Source organism: Doryrhamphus excisus, chromosome 7 (genome assembly GCF_030265055.1).
Source record: "Doryrhamphus excisus isolate RoL2022-K1 chromosome 7, RoL_Dexc_1.0, whole genome shotgun sequence".
NCBI classification, from domain to species: domain Eukaryota; kingdom Metazoa; phylum Chordata; class Actinopteri; order Syngnathiformes; family Syngnathidae; genus Doryrhamphus; species Doryrhamphus excisus.
In genome coordinates this window covers 15,208,098-15,227,532 of record NC_080472.1, presented here as the reverse complement: position 1 = coordinate 15,227,532, position 19,435 = coordinate 15,208,098, and the positions used below count along the sequence as shown (strand labels likewise).

The following is a 19,435-nucleotide window of genomic DNA, read 5'->3' as shown; positions in this document are numbered from 1 at the left end:
CATATGAACAGCATCACAGCAGCAAACCCTTGTACTATGATTGGCTGCTATTTTATGTGCGATTTCAAGCATTTCTGTGATGCATTAGGGGCCTTAGCTCTGTTTTACCGCACCCATAAATGTACCATGAAGGCAGTTTTCAACATACTGTAACAGCACAAAACAGCACTCAGCCAACTTGAGGTGATTTTTTAAAAAGACGTATACTGGATTTAGAATGATAGTCGTGAAAATCTAATAATTCTAAGAATAAATACAACTTCAATAAATATTGAACAATAAAATTCATTTAAAAAAAAGAGTAAAGAAAATAAATATTAGGGATGTCCGATATTGGCTTTTTTTGCTGATATTGTCCAACTCTCAATGTCCAATACCGATATGTTTAACATGACATATCTCCTGTGGTGGAATGAACACATTTGCATGCATTTTCTAAATATCGGTTTTCATGACTGGGATAAAATATCTGATACCAATATCGACCGATATCACATTTTTATACTGATTACAGGCCGATAATTCTCACTACCAATAATCATAACATCATGATATATGTATAATATAATAATATAAATAGAATATAAACAAAGAATAAGCATGAAAATCTATAACAATAAATGCAAATTTAAATAAATCAAATGTTGAAATTGTTAAATAAAATAAATAAAATTAAAAAATAAATAAAATAAAAAGTGTCCCATATAAGTGTCATCCAATTAATAAAGAATAATAGAAGTGACATAATAATTATTGGAAAAATAAAAATGAAAAATATTGAAGCAATTGAATAAAATGTTTTTAATAACGAATGGTAAATAAAAATCCAAATAAATTAAATGTTGAAACAATTAAATAACAATAACAAGTTGTATATAAATAATTAAAAATAATGAAAATTAAATAATAATTATATGTATAGTACTAATAAATATTAAAGCAATTAAATCAAATTGAAATAAAATCAATATGCTATTTTGTGTCAAAATATTTTGTTTTGTCGCAAATGTTTCTATTTTTTTTTAAGTGTCTTTTTTTCATCTTTCATCCCTTAAAAGTACCATATTGAAAGTTAAGGGATTCAATGTCATTTAAATGGGCTCGTTCTGGACCCATGAAACTTGTCCTTTTCAGTTTGGGAACTTACCTGTTCCTTTTTATGGAAAATGTGAAAAAATGACTTTGGAATCTCCTAACGATGCTGGTAGGGTAAATGAGGGTAGTATACAGTACACACATGCAGTATGCAACACATGTATGCATTCTTCTCAACCTCATCAACACAACGGTGACACATGTCCCTGCCTTCGCTATACAGCCGAGTTGTGGTAAACAAGGCAGTATAGTCACACCACACCATGGACCTCCTTCCTGCTGAGAGCCTCCAAACCTGTGGACCCTCCACCTTCACACGCTCCTCTCCTGCCAGGAGCAAGAATCAGCGGTGGGTCCAGGCAGTGATAACGAAAGCACAGCTGTTCAAACAGTTGGAAGGAACACAGTAGGGTGGTTGGAGGAGACATCAACATATTTAAATCAATGATCTGTGCACCTTAAAAGCATAAAGAGGCATTGAAAAGACAGACAGCCAATAAAAATGTATAAGGGTAAATGGGTCTTTTTGGCACTAAATGGCACTAAACTAAAACACTTGTGCAATAAAATAACAACTCAATGAATGAATGAAATCCAATAAACTAAAGTAAAATAACTTTAAATAAACTATGTGGGTCATTAAATTAGCACAAAAAGCATGACAAATAGTCATGCTATGCCCCAAGGACAATGACTTGCTAATAGGTGACTCATTGTGCAACAGGAAGCTAACATCAGATGATGCAGATACTGCATGGGAAAAGACTGAATCAATTATTCCAACAATGTCATTTATTCCAATTAGTTACATGCACGGACCAGCATTGTCTGCCCTAATGAGAAAATGTATGCTCATGATAGCAGTGTGAGCACTATGTTGCCATACACACAAATGCAGATTTTCATCTGACTAAATAAGTAGAATGGTCAACATTTATTTGTGATTAGTTATCACCTTCCTTATTGTTAGGGACTAGCAAGGAGGGGGGGTCAGACCAACCCAAACCTAGTTTTATCTCCTGAAAATCTCCTGCTGATGTTGCCTCCTCCTCCATTCCATTGTTTGGTGCTGGACGATGCCCATCATTCATGCTATTTGTTTCAAAGGGACAGGAGATCACTCCCAAAGGGTCTAAGATGGGGGTGTTTAATACTACGACGGTATATTAGGGCCACATTGAAAAGTTTGGAGAATAAAGACATTTTCTCATTTTTGAGAAAAAAAGTCCAATTTAACTTTGCCAAAAGCCACGTAAATCCCCCTTTTCAGGAATAAAGTCATAACCTGATGACTTAATCTCAGATTTTAAAGCTGTAAATTTACAACAATTGTCAAAACAAATGTAAATCTTACAGGCATTGCAATGAGACAACTATGGTGTAAGGAAAGCAGGCTAATCTGTTTGTGCTCAGCTGCTCTATTTTCCCTCTGACACGTATGACACGTAATGTTACGACTTTATTCTCGTAAATTTACAACTTTTTTCCTGCAAATTTACAACTTTATTCCTTTAAATTTATGTAATAATTCTCATAAGATTACAGCTTTTTTTCATAAATTTCAGACTTTTAGCTTTTTTCTTTTAAATTTATGACTACTGTTTTAAATTTATGACTATTTTCATATTTTTATGACTTTATTCTCGAACATTTCCAATTTTTATTTTAGTGAACTTTATGACTTCATTCTTGTGGATTTATAACTTAATTCTTGTAAATGTATGACATTGTCGTAAATGTGTGACTTTTTCTCATAAATGTGAGATTTTGTTTTTGTAAAATCAAAGATTTTTTGTAAATGTAGGACTTTATTTTTGTAATATTTCTCATAAATTTAAGACTTGATTCTGGTAATTTTTTTTACTTTATTCTGGTAAATTCACAACTATTTTTCCTCATAAAAGTACAACTTTATTCTTGTAAATGTACAACTTTGTTATTTTCGTACATTTCTGACTTTATTCTCATAAATGTATGACTTTGTTTTTGTCATATTCTGGTAAAGTTACGACTTTATTGTCGTAAATTTGTGACTTTTTTCTCATAAATGTACAACTTTGTTTTTGTAAAATCAAAGTTTTTTTTTTGTAAATGTAGGACTTTATTTCCGTAATATTTCTCATAAATTTAAGACTTTATTCCGGCAAATTTCTTACTTCATTCTGGTAAATTCACAACTATTTTTCTCATAAATGTACAACTTTATTCTTGTAAATGTACAACTTTTTTTTCCTCCTCCTAAATTTACGACGTTGTTCTTGTAAATGTACAACTTTGTTATTTTCGTAAATTTCTGACTCTATTCTCATAAATGTACGACTTTGTTCTTGTAATATTCTGGTCAATTTACGACTTCATTCTGGGGAATTCACAACTATGCTTCTCATAAATTTACAACTTTACTCTTGTAAATTTACAACTTTTTTTCCTGCTCCTAAATTTACGATGTTATTTGTGTATATTTACGACTTCATTCCTTGAATATTACAGCTTTTTTTCTCGTAAATTTAAGACTTCAGTCTGGTAAATGTACTGCTTTTTTTCCTCATAAGTTTTAAACTTTATTCTTGTGAATATGTCCAAACTTTTTATGAGTAGTACAGAGATCCAGTCATAGAAGGCTTCTTGAAAGTGCTAAAATGTAATGTATTTGTTTGTGTTGTTTGTTTACGTGACATAGGGCATCTAAGTGTAGAATTAAAACAGTGTTAAAAAGTACATACAGTATCATATATATAATGTGAGCCTGATGTTTCTGACTGCATGGTGGGGCGGATGGAGTGTGCCTATAGGTTGTGCAGACACGCTTCCCCTTCAACGTCACCGCTCAGGGAGGTGTTGAGGTGAGAATCCAGCCTCCTCCGCCATCCAGCCCAGCTGCAGCTTCTCTTCTCGCACAAACAGCCGGGGCCCCTTTGCTGGCCTTGTGGAAACAAGCTGACAGCAGAGGTAAACATCAAGGTGTGGAAAGAGCTTCTTCCTTCGGTGGTCTCATCAGTCAGGCAGTTTGGAAAAAAGCATTAAATGGGGTGGTAAACATCAGCACACTCAAATGGAGGGAAATGTATATTGAATATATACATACTGTTATTAGTCAATAGAATTTGACAATTCTTGTTGAGTTATCATAAAATGTTTTTATATAATATTAAAATATATATTTTATGGTCCATTTGGAAAAAGATTACAACTTAAAAAGATTGGGCAACTCTGCAATAAGGACAACCCCATTTCCTTCAATGACCTTGTCATTATAGTGACCCCTGTTGGTAGGCTATGTCATCACAGCCAAAGAGATACACTATGGCAATAATGCTATCAATAGATGCTTTCAGTCAGTAAAGAAAAAAAAATGATAAACAATATTGAGTTAAATTGAATATTCATTCATTCATTCATCCAGTGGGAGTTAGTGGAATCCACTGTGTGTCCATCTAAAGCTACACACTAAGAAACTTCGGATGGGCCATTTTACATAACAGTATTATTTCAAAGATGTTTTTGGCAGGAAAGCAAAACCATATTTCTCCAGCGTGCCACAACTCGACCTCCGCTGTGAGCGCTGCTCTTGTGTTTCTGCTTTGACACAGCAGGTTTCCACTATCTTAGCTGTCATGTTTGTGTTTTTATCCACAGCCTAAAAGATATCACATTGACTGATTGGAAAAGTGAGGCGTTTGGGAATGATCACAGGATGTTACATCAAGTTGACTTTAGACCTGCCTGTATTATATGCAGTTTTTCATCGTTTAGCACATAAGATAAGGATTGTGAGGTCACATGGTCTAGTGGAGTTCTCCAGGCATTACATTTCTGAGTAGAGGAATGTACATATTGTGTATATCATCCTCCAGAAATCTATCTCTATCTCTATCAGAGGTGCTGTGGATGAATAGAACCCTGCTGCAGGTATTTTATGGCCAGTTTTATTCTCATATACACACAGCGTTGTCATTTTAGATGTAGTGTGATAATCAAAACGATAGAACATGTTCAGGTCGGAGAAATCCATATCAGCCATCTCAGTGTTGTCTAGATGAAATAGAGGATAGTTAGCTTGTTGTTATTGATATCTTCTTTCTGCTTCATACTTTGCAACACAATAATTTTACTGTAATATCTGTGTGTTTGGGCTGCACGGTGTATGAGTGGTTAGCACACAGGCCTCACAGCCTTCCATTTCAGTTCAATTCCACCCTCGGCCACGTGCATACGTGGGTTTTCTCCGGGTACTCCGGTTTCCTCCCACATTCCAAAAACATGCTAGGTTAATTGGCGACTCCAAATTGTCCATAGGTATGAATGTGAGTGTGAATGGTTGTTTGTCTATATGTGCCCTGTGATTGGCTGGCGACCAGTCCAGGGTGTACCCCGCCTCTCGCCCGAAGACAGCTGGGATAGGCTCCAGCACCCCCATGACCCTCGTGAGGATAAGCGGTAGAAAATGAATTTTTGATAACAACAAACAATTCACATAATATCTCTTACACGTTGACACTTGCAAAATTTGTTGTCATTTATAGTTTGTTCACTTCTTGTGTTTCAAGTGTCACTATTTTAGGATCGGAAGGGAAACTTTACATTTTGCACAACCGTTAAAACTGAAATATGCGGTTCGTAGCCTAACAACGCCACGGTATGACATCCCTGAGTACTGATACATTTGCTGTTGAAAATATACAAAAGCAATGTCGTCAATTTACATGGCCTACAAGTAATAATCTCGAATTTGCCTTGTGAGTCTTATGCAAAAGATTCACCATGACCCTTTTTGATGAATCCATCCATTATTTTCTGTGTGGCTTATCCTCGTGGGTATGCTGGAGCCCACATGCTAACCACCCTTTTTGATGAATCATACAGGCTAAAAGAGATTAGGTTTGCCCCAGTGATGCTAGCCATGTAAAAAAATACACACACATTGTCAATAAGATGCTAAATTTCTTATGTAAATCTAAATGTGTGTCGTTGGATATTATGTAGTAAAGTTTTTTCACACTCCTTTGTGTCGACACACATTTTCACCACGCACGTCTGCTCCCGTCATTCACATCAAAGCACCGGTTCCAAAAGCCGCATCGTTCGCGAATGCCCCATGACTACTTCACAGTGCTCGGGTGTGTAAATTGCTCGCGTGTGATCAACCAGTAGAGAGTGCGCAGTACTTTGTGGACGATTCAATCAGTGGCGTGGCAATCCTCTCTGGTCTAAAATAGCAACGTGGGAGCACCGCCCTCTGCAGCGCTCAGCACTCCACGTCACGCCACACAGGAAATTCAAACAGTCCACACACTGTACTTACACACACACACACATCGGCATCTTTCTCCTCCAAGGTCACCGAGCCGGGACGCGCACAAACGCACCTTTTATCCCCCTCTGAAGGTATTGTAACCTTTTTAACACGTGTCTTAGTGGTTGGATGTGCTCGATTTCTGTCAGTGATTGAGCAGGTTTTAGCATCTTTGGTGCGGATAAGTATGTGCTGGGGGATGGACGTCAAGTGAGTATTAATATGTCTCGAGTACATTGAATGATGCGTTCACGTGTTGCTGCGCTGCTTGGAATTCCCACTTGCTCATCACTTAAGGTATTAGTTAATTCATTGATGCTATTTATGGACATCGTGTGTGCCGGAAGCCGGCTGAGTCCAGTAGGCCTTGGCTATTAAAAACTGGCTCTATCCGGCCCCTGTCCTCCATCAGCAGCAACACACGATTAGACTTGCATCACTGCTTTTCCTTTTACTATTCAACCACAACATAGAATTCAATGAAAAGGTTCATTTGTGTTGCTACCGGCAGTGGTCAGCTTGCTTTAAAAACAGCTTGTCACATTCTTATATTTGACATGGAAAGTTTATTTTTCCAAGGGACATACTTATTGTTTTGTAAACTTAAAGGCAGGGAACTTGAATGGATGAATGCTCACCTTAAAGGCACAGATCAAAAGCCTTGATACCTTGATGCATTTTGTGCATGGGAAATTGTGACTTTGTGTTATAGGTGACAAAGCAAATAAGTGTAATATCCAACAATGCCTTGAGCACCAATTGGAACTGTAACTATGGTGCAAGTGAATGTTTTACTGTACACAAAGTAACATACGTGATGGGCGTCTCTTCTCATAGGGGCCACTTTACTCAGAAACAACACATTAAAGTTGTGGCGAATCAGCATGGGACAGTCATGTGGCCTGTATGGGTCCCATTCATATAAGATTCATGTACACGCCTCTAATATTCCACAGGAAAGATGATATAACTCTCCTTCTGGCTAAATGCCTTAATGATAGTGGTCTTGCTCCTGATGACCTCTAATTCTTGACATCTATACACGTTTTTCACTGGCAAAAAGTGGCATCGTGAACTTAATGATAATGTTCCCTGACTTATCAGTTGAGTTTAGCTCCTGTCTACCTATGTGGTATTTATTTTAGTGTTATTACTTTAGTAGTGGGTCAGGTTTCAATCCAGATCAAGGCTTTTTTTCCCATGTGGTCTGAAGGAGGTTTGTTGTGGCTACAAATCAGCATCGTGCAAACACCACCACCACCCGCATGTTAGTGTATCAACTATAAATAACGTTCCAAGAAGCTTTTAGTATGTTTTCTGCCCTAAATCATGTATTGGACCGGATTTGTAAATAGTTGCATCCAGACGGGAACGAATCCCTGGGTGAAAATGATGTAATGTAGTGGTAATAATTTTACCACTCAGGAAGTCGTTTTCCAAAAATACTACTTCAGGTCACCCGGAACGCCGTTTCCATGTGGATGAACGGCTGAAACGTTGTCAAGGTTCTGACCTGATAACTAAAGCCTGGATTATGCCCCTCAGTGCGGCAGTGCAGACCATAAAAATTATGATTGGTTGGCTTTTAGTACATCATTTCTAGTGTGTATACGACTCGTTCAGAAGGTGTATAGCCCGCTTTTGCGCACATCCTCTCCTCCTGGGGAGGAAGGGACGATGCAGAAGCATAATCCAGGTTTAAGCATTCAATCTGCCAATCCGCTTGTCATCCTTATACTATTATTATCCTATTCATTTGTTGGTTTGCAATGTTTGTGACAAATGTGGTGCTTCTCAAATCACTCACACTCATATTCATACTTATGGACAATTTAGGAGTTGCCAGTTAACGGAAACTCAATATGTGAACGCACTTAGGCACTCAAGTACGCGAGTTGCGATACTGTTACACACTGCCCTTGATCCTTGAGTGTACTTGCCGGATCAGCAGCCATGTGGGTGCCACATTCCCCAAGAGAGAGTTGCGAATAGAATTAATGATAAGCTATACATGCAGCAAAGCGAATGTAACTTTGAAATTACCTTGGAGCTCGAGTGCCATAACTTTCATCGCCATGCGACTTTCCAGTTGGCTGACTCCAGTTCTCAAGTTTCCTTTTGTAGAGTCAGACGGGGTTTATCACAGCTGTTTGTTTGTACGACATTTAGATAGTCCTGCTCTTGTGGTAATCAGGTATGAACCTTAATGGATAGTCATTTTTTTATGATCATGTTCACACACTGTCACATGCCCGTCAGTTGACCTTGACTCTTATATTTATACTTTTAAGCTTAGAAATCATAGTCTTTCTCTTGCGTGAGAGGAAAGCCACCATAAATAATCTTGAGTTTAACAAGTTAAGTTGAGGAAGTAGTATTGCGAGCCATTGCATCAGATTTATTTAAGCGTTAAAACACTCATGGGCTCTGCCATGTAGACTGAAATAGCATGAAAAGTTAAGTATAAGCCTCTCTGCTCCGCTTCCTCCATGTCTGTCTTTATTTGTGCTAGCTACGAAACAGTGTTCTTCTCGGAGAAACAAAGACATGCACTGCTTTAGTGAGGCCACATTGGCAGTTAGATGATTTGCTTATAGATAGCCGCGCTACTTTGGATGCTGGGCCCCTGCCATAAACGTTGATTTGTTTCCATGTTGCAGTTTCAGCAAAAAAAAAAAAAAAACGACACAGGGGAGGTTCATGACCTGAGTAAGACGTAAGAACAATCTATAAATACATAAGTAAAGCATACATTTTGACATTGACAGAAGGTGGCATCATTTGGTGAACATTCCAAAGCAATTTTTAGTAGAATTTTCCAGTTAGTTAATAGCAGCCCACTCGCAGGTCACACAGGCCCCACTGTGACTAAAGGTTGACAGTTACGAGTCATCTGACCTTGTTGTTGTTGTGATGACGCAACACAAAATGATGCGTGCTTCAAAGTTTGTGTTTGTGTGTATTGTACTGAAAGGATTGTGACTTTGTGTCATCAGCAACCAAAGTTAAAATATCGTGGGGACGGTGTGAACGTGCTAGCCGCTTGCCAACCACTTGCCGGTGGGACAAAAAAAGAGGTGGGTATCTGACCCCAGTAGTGGTGGGCAAAACGTTTTCATTTCAGTGAACCGAATCATTCCGGTTAAAAAGTGCGGTTAATTTTGTTAATTACGTTCATTTCGGTCAATTGGTTGTTAGCTTGTGATCGCCCCCTCTGCACAGACCCGGTTAGCCGTGTCGAGTCAGTTCGTTCGCTCATGTTCACGTTCATTCCGACTCAACAGCGCAACAACACTTGATGACGTACCTTGTTTAGTATTATGACAGCCCTCCAGATCCAAGCGTCTCAGCTCCCCGGTCCCGCGTTACAGAGACCGACTGGAGACCGGTCAATCTCTCGGTCTTTCAGTCAGCTAACCCCACCCACCCACAGAGCGAGGTGGGACGATAGGATAAGACAGGCAAGCATGCAGATAGTCCCGCCATGCAAAAGGAACGGTGCACTGGCTCTCCAGCCAATCAAAAAAAAAAGCATTTGCAACTGAACGGGTATTTTAGGGGCAGTGACCTCATTCATTCCGTTCACAAAAAATAACCAGTTCTTTTGACCCATTTGTTCATGACCGACACACCACTAGCCCCCAGAGAGCCAGGCAAAATGTGTAAACAAAGATGCAAAGTGGAATGAGATTGAAAGGTGAGCGATCACACATTAATGGCATAGATGGGTTTATTAGCCTGTGACTGAAACATTTTACAGACTTGTTTTCATTCACATGCTAACAAGGAGAAAGCGAGTTCCTCGTCAACACAAAACAGGTCTCGTGCTTTTATTGTGCAAATGCCAAAAGGATAGTCGGGCAATTCTGGTTCATGTTTGTTAAAATAAATGATATTTTTAATTGTTTTGAAACTAATTGTGGTCGACATGTGCATCTATATATCTTTATTCATTCATTCATTTTCTACCGCTTATCTTCACAAGGGCCGCGGGCGTGCTGGAACGAGAGCGAGAGGCGGGATACACCCTGGATTGGTCGCCAGCCAATCACAGGGCACATATAGACAAATAACCATTCACACTCACATTCATACCTATGGACAATTTGGAGTGGCCAATTAACCTAGCATGTTTTTGGAATGTGGGAGGAAACCGGAGTACCCGGAGAAAACCCACGCATGCATGGGGAGAACATGCAAACTTCGCGTAGAAGATGCCCAAGGGTGGAATTGGTCTCCTAGCTATGTGGCCTGCGCGCTAACCACTCTCCCGCTGTGCAGCCCTATATATCTTTATAGCATATAAATTCATTCATTATTACTTAACATTGTTTTCAAGTTAAAAATAAATATTTTGAAGGTGTGGCAGCTTATATTTTGCCATGTTGGTGCGCCACAATGAATTACATGTAGAGGAAACCGTGGATTCTCAACTGGTAGGTCGCCGGTCTTTGACCCATGATGACATGTAATGAGTTTTCTTGTTTGCATGTGCCACAGGCCAACACAAAACAAGCTGCGGGCCGCACTTTGGACACCCCTGTCCTTTTTGACATAAGAAAAAGGATAGTACAGCAGCATCAGCCATACATGTGTCTGGTTGGGCGGAGCTTTCACACGTACATACAAAGTCTGAGTTTCTCATTTGATGAGTCAGTTGCGCAATGCAACGTTTCCTGTGGTTTAACAAGAGAACATACACAGTCAAGGCCACCTCTTTCACATAATACTGTGGGGATGACACAGACAAACACTCTGATTGGCTCATGCCTGCCTTGCAAGTTGTGACAGTAAAGGCTGAATAAAACTTGGCTAACATCCAATATCTGTGCAACTTATAGCCTATGGGGGGTGCACACACCTGGTACCTCCCTGTAATTTTTGAGATGTTGAAGTTCAAGTTTCACAGCCATAGTAGAAATCTTGGTCACCAACATGAATAGACACGTCTCGCTCTGCAACCACAAACTGAAAATGAATTTCGGGGTTATTGAGAACGGTGTTAAATACGGTTAAAGCTCGACTGCATACCTTTTCTAATCCTTTGTATGGTCGTAAATAAACACATCATTGTCATTGTGCTTCACTGCAATGGCATGCGGTCAGGGAAACAATTGTGGTTTTTGTTTCCTTTATTTTGTCACACGCTTATGAGGCTGTTTGCTTTACATGAGCCACAACGCAGAGACTCCGCCCAGTTTACAATTCCCTCCCGCTCTGGCTTGTGGGGTGGGCGGGTTCAAGGTGAATAGTGGGTGGAACTCACATTGAATCGCAGGTACGACTGAGCGCATACCCTCGAACAAGGCGGCATTAATACCATAAATGTGTGTGTGTCAGTGTTTGCACATGCTTTCACCAGGATGCGGAGCTGCTGGTATGCCCCCCTCCCACATGCGTCACGTAACTGCTGGCTGTTTGCTGAAGGGCATAAAGACTGTTTGTGTGTTCTGAATCGAATGATGTGTACATTCTGACACTGGAGCTCGCTTGAAATTATGCCATGCTGTGAATAGGAGTCACAGCGACTAATGGTGGCATCACAATAACTTTTTTTTCTTATTTCTTTCCTCAGTGCAGTGAAGGGTTGACGTGGTCCGGTGATGCCGCCCCCGGTCACTGGTCCCCCCGCCGTGCTCCCACCAGACGGTGGTTGGGGGTGGGCTGTGGTGCTGGCATCGTTTATCTCCATAGGCTTCTCCTACGCCTTCCCCAAAGCCATCACAGTCTTCTTCAAAGACATCCAGATCATCTTCGATGCTTCGTCCAGTCAAATCGCATGGATCTCCTCCATCATGCTCGCCGTCATGTACGCCGCAGGTCAGTTACCATATGTTCCGGTCCAGAAATAATAAGAATATTTTTTTTTCCCTGATGTAAGACAATATGAAAAAGTTGGACCACCTTTGATTATGGTTTTATACATGCACACCAATGGGAGATATCCGATATACAAGGGGTAACCAAAGTGTGGCCAGTGACTCTTTTTTTGATTGGCTCTAAAAATATAAGAAAACCCAACGTACGCACAGGGAGAACATGCAAACTCCACACAGAGACGGCAATCGGATTTTCAATATATTGATATTATCCAGCACTATATCACTTATAGTAATATAGGCAACGGCTCTATCTGTCACATCTTGTGTAATGAATGAATGTTATTTTTATTGTGATGCCACTGGATGCATTTCATAAATACTACAATATAAAATTAATTCATACATTTTTCTACTGCTTATCCTCACGAGGGTCGCGGGGGGTGCTGGAGCCTATCCCAGCTGTCTTCGGGCGAGAGGCGGGGTATACCTGTACTGGTTGCTAGCCAATCACAGGGCACACATAGACAAACAACATTTCACACTCATTCCTACCTAGCATGTTTTTGGAATGTGGGAGGTAACCGGAGTCCCCGGAGAAAACCCACGCATGCACGGGGAGAACATGCACACAGAGATGGCCGAGGTTGGAATTGAACTCGGGTTTCCTAGCTGTGAGACCTGCATGCTAACCACTCGCTCGCCGTGCAGCCCGCAATATAAAATGAAAGTTATAAAGAAAGTGCCAGTTTTACAACAAAAAAAATAATGACCTATAGTGACCTCTAATAGCCTGTTCCCCGACTATCAACAAGTAAAACAGGTTAGACCACTAGACCAGTGGTGTCCAAGCCACGGTCTGCAGGCTAAATGCATTGCTCTTTACATTTTTAACTGGGCTGTATAAAAGTCTAAAAATCAAATTAGCAATCAGACTAGATAGGACAGCTCTAGTCTGAGAGCTTGGTGCAAGATCCAATATATGTATCTAAAGGAGGAGACCTGCTCGTAGAGAAATGGTTCGGCTCTGTAGTGGTGTCAAATGACGGTTGTTAAGATACAGTGGAGTGGGACCTCAGACCGCCAACCATGGTCGTTTGGGTGGTATCAATTTCGTCAGCCTCCCATGTAATGATGGTCATGGACCCACCTTAAACCGAGGCGAAATTAATCTTTAGAAGGGATGACACTTTAGAAGGAATCAAACTCTGTCAAAATGTTTAGAATTTTACTATTGGTGGAAAGAACAGTTAAAAGCATGACATTATAAAAATGGACTCACTTCAATTACAGTTTTCCAGTCCTGCATTTTGTTATTGTGACTTTCAGTATCATGACACCCCTAATATTTAATGTCATTTTATCACCATGACACCCCGTCATGTGATGAGCTCTCACCTAAAAAGTTATTTCATTTGGGTGAGGCCGGATTCGTATTCCTGCATGTTCGCCATTATCACACGGCCTCACTGTAATCGGAGCTGTTGTGTAAACACGCGGACACAGCGGTCAGGACACAGAACAAGAAACTCACCACGGCAGCAGACCATTTAATGGACAGCTGGAGCATAATCAATACTACCAGCGAGATGACTACACATATTGATGCTATTAATTATAGCATGTATAGTATATACAGTGTAACAGTATAATATACTGTACAATGAGCAAATAAACCTTCCGTGTAATGCACAATGTAGGGAGTCGGCTTACCAGGCCTGCTGGTGATCAGTGCAGATGGTAATAACAGCAGTAGATAGAATGACAGGAGGATTATAGTGTGGACAGATGGCAGCTGTGGCGTTGCCTTGCACAATACTGCAGGCCTGCAGCCAAAGTGAGAGATACAGCAGGTGAGCTCAGCAACTGGAAACATATTTTGCCCAAAATCGGATTGGATACCTCAGTGCATCGGTTATCATTAAGCAAACTCACTGATCAGTATGGTTAAATCCAGGTCACCGTCTCATGAGACAAAATGACTTCCACCCTTTTTATCTCGCAAATCTGACTCGGCGATTTGGCTTTGCTGCAGCTACAGAGGAAACACCATGCATAATAGAAGAGTAATCTCATATTGGGCTTGAGCAAAGTGAAGCCTGTGCAGAGATACAACTAATAAAGCTACATATGTTAGTGTTACACATTTATTTATGACACTCTCTCAACAGATGCATAACGTGCTGTTTCCGCTGCATTGGCGTAGTTGTACATCACTGCAAAATCAAATAACGACCATATTAACTTGATAGTTAAAATGCATTATTGATACACTTAGTGTTCAACTGACCTTGAAATACAGTACATGCATCCATCATCCAGCATTAAAGGAAAACCGCATTTTTTGTGGAATATTACCCATCAGAACACACGTCTTTCTCATGTGTGTGCATTCTAAAGTATAATACAGATAAAGAGAGGCATCATTTGGTAATGGTAATTACCAAATTAATTTCATTTGAACATGCATCAGATTACAGTTGAGTGCATCACATAATCAGTTGACAGTTCCGCATGTCCAAAAGGAGTAGGAAGAAACAAATCTTATTAAATCCTACCCCTCCATCTGGTACTTTTACAATCAGTAACTGTTACATTTGTTCACTTCCTGCTTTCCATAATACAGTTTTAAGTTTTTTTTTTTTTTTTTTTTTAATGCACCTTGTATCGAAGTACGAGGTGATATGACCATACAATGACATAATGGATACCATAGTAAGTGTCAATATAGTGATATATATAGCACATCATGACTGGTTCAAGACTCTTCATCCTTGTATTTAGCAAACATCAACAGCTTGTATTGTTTCTTGAAGTGGCTCATCGTTGTGCATTGTTTGAGGTCCTTACTCAATCCATTCCATAGTTTGATTCCATATACTGAAAAGCTATGCTTTCATCATTTAATAACATTTCATACTTAAGCGGAGCGTTGTCGGCATGTTTTGAATTTTTTTCAAAATAGTTGTATCCCATTTAGTGCATTTTTTAATCTGTTTTTCAATCATTACAACACACAGAAAAGAGAAGTGTTCATGTCCCATGTTAGGTTTGTGGATGATGGGAGCCACTGTAGGTTTTTTTCCCCGTGGCAAATAAGACCAACTAAAACACATTTGAGCATTGGCGTGCAATCCTTTTTGCCATTACATCAGGCAGCTGTGAGGTAACATTGCTGGCTGGTGACGCGTTCAAGCTGCAGACTGTATGTCCGTGTGAGATCAGTGGTGTTAATCCAAAAAGAGAGCGTGACAGAGAGACAGTTGACCTTGGCTGAGGCAGCAAACAAGCACAAACAGGTAGCTGACAGGATGTGTTATTGAAAAATGGTGCTTTAGTTGTATTGTTGCTCAAATTGAATTTGCACATTAGGATCCATATAGACAAACTGATGATTTGTAAACATCACGTCAAGCTTAAAATCTGTGTAGTTTTGTTTTTAATAGACTGACCCTATTTTTGTTATGAATCACCATCATGACTCCCCTCTGCCACCATGAAATTGTTGTGGAGGCAAACTGCATGTCACTCCCTTTTGGGATCTACACTAGGTGGTTATATTGAGTTTGTAATGGAGTCCACACTGTCTGGCCAGGAGATAAGTAATTTTTCTCCCGGAAAAAAAAAAAATAATGTGCAGGCTCAGGGGCTTCCTCGTCTCAGTCGCCTCCAAGAATTTGTGGTTCAGATGCAAATGAGGGGTAACTTGGCTCAAGGTCGGAAATCAAGACCATCTCCTGTTCTATATATAATGTTTCTCTGTTTGTATGTCTTCCAGGTCCCATCAGCAGCATACTGGTCAACACGTACGGCTGCAGGCCCATCGTCATGATGGGGGGCTGCCTGTGTGCTGTTGGCATGACCCTCGCTTCATTCTGCACCAGCGTGGTGCAGCTTTACCTCTGCATCGGCGTTATCGGCGGTAAGTCTTTCTAAATCCACTTAAGTCCGTTTTGAGTGGACTTGATTAGCTTCTGCTAATAGCAGGCAGTTGGAAATAGACCTTCGGGAAGAGTGTTGTTGACCTGTCAGGTTAATTTGATCAGGTTATATTTTTAGTTTTCACATATCAACATGGCCAAGTGTTGAACAACATTGGCTAACCCCAAAAAATGACACTTAATGCAGCTCAAACTACAACTACAACACACTAATAATAATACCATAGTAAAGTACTAGCACCAATAATGGTAAAGGTCAATATAAAAATGCCTAAATATAAAGTGTTTCTGAAGTAAAATGATATGTGACTTCACACAGAGTATGTCATCTTTCCACTTAGGACTGGGATTGGCATTTAACCTGCAGCCAGCTCTGACCATGATAGGAAAATACTTCTATAGGAAGCGTCCCATTGCGAACGGACTGGCCATGGCTGGAAGTCCGGTGTTCCTCAGCACCTTGGCTCCCCTCAACCAGTATCTCTTCAACCACTTCGGCTGGAGAGGAAGCTTCCTCATCCTTGGCGGTCTGCTGTTGAACTGCTGTGTGGCCGGCTCGCTCATGAGGCCTCTGGGACCTCCGCCGTCTAAGGTGAAAAAGGCGGAAGCGGTCGCCACTTCAGAAAAGCGTACCGCCTGGGAAATTGTCAACAAGTATCTGGACTTGTCGCTCTTCAGGCATCGCGGCTTCCTCATTTACCTATCTGGGAATGTCATCATGTTCCTGGGATTCTTCGCACCAATCGTGTTTCTCTCCGCTTACGCCAAAGCCATGGGCGTGGACGAGTACTCCGCCGCCTTTCTCCTCTCGATCCTGGCTTTTGTCGACATGTTTGCGAGGCCCTCAATGGGTCTGCTGGCCAACTCGCGCTGGATCAGGCCCAGGATTCAGTATTTTTTCAGCTTCGCCGTGCTCTACAACGGTGTGTGCCACATTCTGTGCCCCCTTGCAGAGAGCTACACCGGGCTGGTGGTGTACGCCGTTTTCTTCGGCTTTGCATTCGGCATGGTCAGCTCGGTGTTGTTTGAGAGTCTCATGGACCTTGTTGGTGCTCAGAGGTTCTCCAGTGCTGTGGGCCTCACAACCATTGTGGAATGCTGCCCAGTTCTTCTTGGTCCACCAGTAGCAGGTACTGTCCTTATATGCATACCGTAACATCTCCTAGAAAATTGCAATTATATATAACAGTATAAGAATATTTGTTTGACTCACGGTGTCACCTAACAAAAATCACTAAATTCATCACACGGCAACTTAACACCCCAAAAGGTATACCTCAGAAATACACAAACATGTACCAATATGAGTTTAAAATTGAGAGAAAAAAACACTTTTTCCATTATGCATTGTGCCTGAGCAACACATTATTTGGGGCACTGCAATGACGTCAGCCTCCCTCTAGGTTCTGGGCTCTTCTGGCTCGCTGTGGTGGATACAGACAGTATTGCAACGCCATTCACCTTTTTTGATGCTTGTCCTCTAATAAAATGCTTTCCTCAGGCGCTATGTATTATGTAAAAACTTTTTAATGTTTATTTTGTTACTTGTATTGATGTTATACATAACATGGGTTACACATTTATAAATGTGTTTTTTCCTCTAAATTGATGTACTGGGATTTATGGTACTTGGCAGAAAATAATCATTTTTTTTTCTTTTCTCTTGCAGGAAAACTGGTGGACATCACCAAGAATTACAAAGTTATGTATTTTTGCTGCGGCGTCGTCGTGATCGTGGCGAGTATTTGGCTCTTCATCGGCAACTTCATCAACTACAGACTCTTGGAACGTGAGCGCAAACATGCCGAGCTGTACAAACCGACCGGTACTGAAGACCCGGACGTGGTTCAGAAGGAGGCCGACGGTGAGGCGACGGTCAAGGAAGAGCGGGACGAGGAGAAAGGGGAGAAGCTTATGCAGCGGGAAACCAATATGTAAATAAAAGACAGGCATTTTGTCTTACTGTAGCTTCCGTAAAAATGGTCGGAAATGATCAAAATGAAGCCAAGAGGTGCCTCGCGGTGTTCCACAAGGCTCTATTCAGGGTCCTTTGCAACTCTTCCAAACTGCCAAAGCAACAACTACTGCTGAAATGTATCTAGAGAACAATATGACAATTTATACACGGGAATGGCATATCAGATCAAATTAGATGCTAAAATGTTCAGAAAAGCTTCTGAATAGATTCCAGGTATAAATCAATGAATTTTCGGCAAACATGTCTTTCAGTAATTTAAACTTTTCAATGTGGTATTGATGTGGTGCCACATTTATACACAGCCGGCTGCAATTTTGGGCCGAAACTAGAATGGTTACGATCCAAAGAGCCATCGTCTGTTCCTGATTAAGTCTTGAAGTTTTCCACATCTTCAGGTGTGGACGACCGCAAAGCATTGAAATGTTGCTGAGAGGGAAACGTTTAGCAACGGGCACCCCGATGCCCTTCAGAGCACTGTAAGACTGATACTCCTATAACAAAGTATGCTGCACTTATTCAAAAGAGAAAATGCCATGTATAGAGTACGTCAACTAACACTGTTTTAATCGAATCGACCTGAATGTACATCCCTCTGCAAGCCTTAATAAGGTATTACTGACCAAAGTCATCTGTATTTTGCCCCTTCATTATATAGTGTCATATTGTGGAAATCGGGAAGTGTGGAAATCAGGAAGTGTAACTCTTGGCTAATGCATTGCCTTAAATGTAATAGAAGGAAATGTTACGGAAATGGTATGTAATCACATGACATGATTTTTTGGGGGGATGCTCTAATGAGTGTATTTAAATCACATGTTTTTTGTAAGTCCACAGTGGTCCAGACTCTTTTGTTCTAACATATTCTCAATTCATCTGTGCTGTTTGCATCAAAGACTGATACAAATGTTCACTTATTCCCATCACTTATGCTGCTGTAGAGCAAATATTGACCAATGACTGTCCTAAATTCTGAAAAATAATTCACAATTTGTGTTTGACTGATATAGTTTTATTTCACATAAGTTGAGTGTTTGGCAGTATTTGGATATTTTTTGCATGTTTTGTACCTTCACTGTGGCTTGTGAATGCTGTCTGGACAATCACAATGCAAACTCTCCAAAGTGTTGCAATCACGTTTTCCCCTAATAACACTGCCCCCTGCTGGTGTCAAACCGCCAACACCTCATAATCTAACCTAATGTCCAATTAGCTGCTCTTGACCTTTATGAATGACCTGCAGGCTCAGAACTGTGTCTATGTTCGGTTTTTATTCATTATTTGTGAAATATTTATATTTTTGATGCTGTGA

General features: G+C 40.4%; 1 protein-coding gene across 3 annotated transcripts; it reads left to right on the top strand.

The window, feature by feature from the left end:
- Positions 1–6,212: 6,212 nt before the first annotated feature.
- LOC131132462 (monocarboxylate transporter 2-like) lies at positions 6,213–18,955 on the top strand. 3 transcript variants are annotated; one of them, XM_058078093.1, is made up of 5 exons: positions 6,213–6,480; positions 11,969–12,208; positions 15,986–16,129; positions 16,490–17,278; positions 17,818–18,955. In XM_058078093.1, exons 2-5 carry the CDS (start codon positions 11,992–11,994, stop codon positions 18,084–18,086), a joined length of 1,419 nt encoding a protein of 472 aa, XP_057934076.1. In that variant the 5' UTR covers positions 6,213–6,480; positions 11,969–11,991; the 3' UTR covers positions 18,087–18,955. The 3 variants fall into 3 exon arrangements, with proteins under 3 accessions (XP_057934076.1, XP_057934075.1, XP_057934077.1); XM_058078092.1 differs by having other exon boundaries at positions 6,214–6,480; positions 11,964–12,208; XM_058078094.1 differs by lacking the exon at positions 6,213–6,480 and adding an exon at positions 9,079–9,465 and having other exon boundaries at positions 11,964–12,208.
- Positions 18,956–19,435: the final 480 nt, after the last annotated feature.

What these genes read in the sequence shown, in the direction of transcription:
- LOC131132462 (XM_058078093.1), top strand. Translation starts at nt 11,992, where the DNA reads ATGCCGCCCCCGGTCACTGGTCCCCCCGCCGTGCTCCCACCAGACGGT. An exon ending in CTGCATCGGCGTTATCGGCG is followed by an intron (nt 16,130 to 16,489) that starts GTAAGTCTTTCT and finishes CTTTCCACTTAG; the next exon opens with GACTGGGATTGGCATTTAAC. An exon ending in TCTTGGTCCACCAGTAGCAG is followed by an intron (nt 17,279 to 17,817) that starts GTACTGTCCTTA and finishes TTTCTCTTGCAG; the next exon opens with GAAAACTGGTGGACATCACC.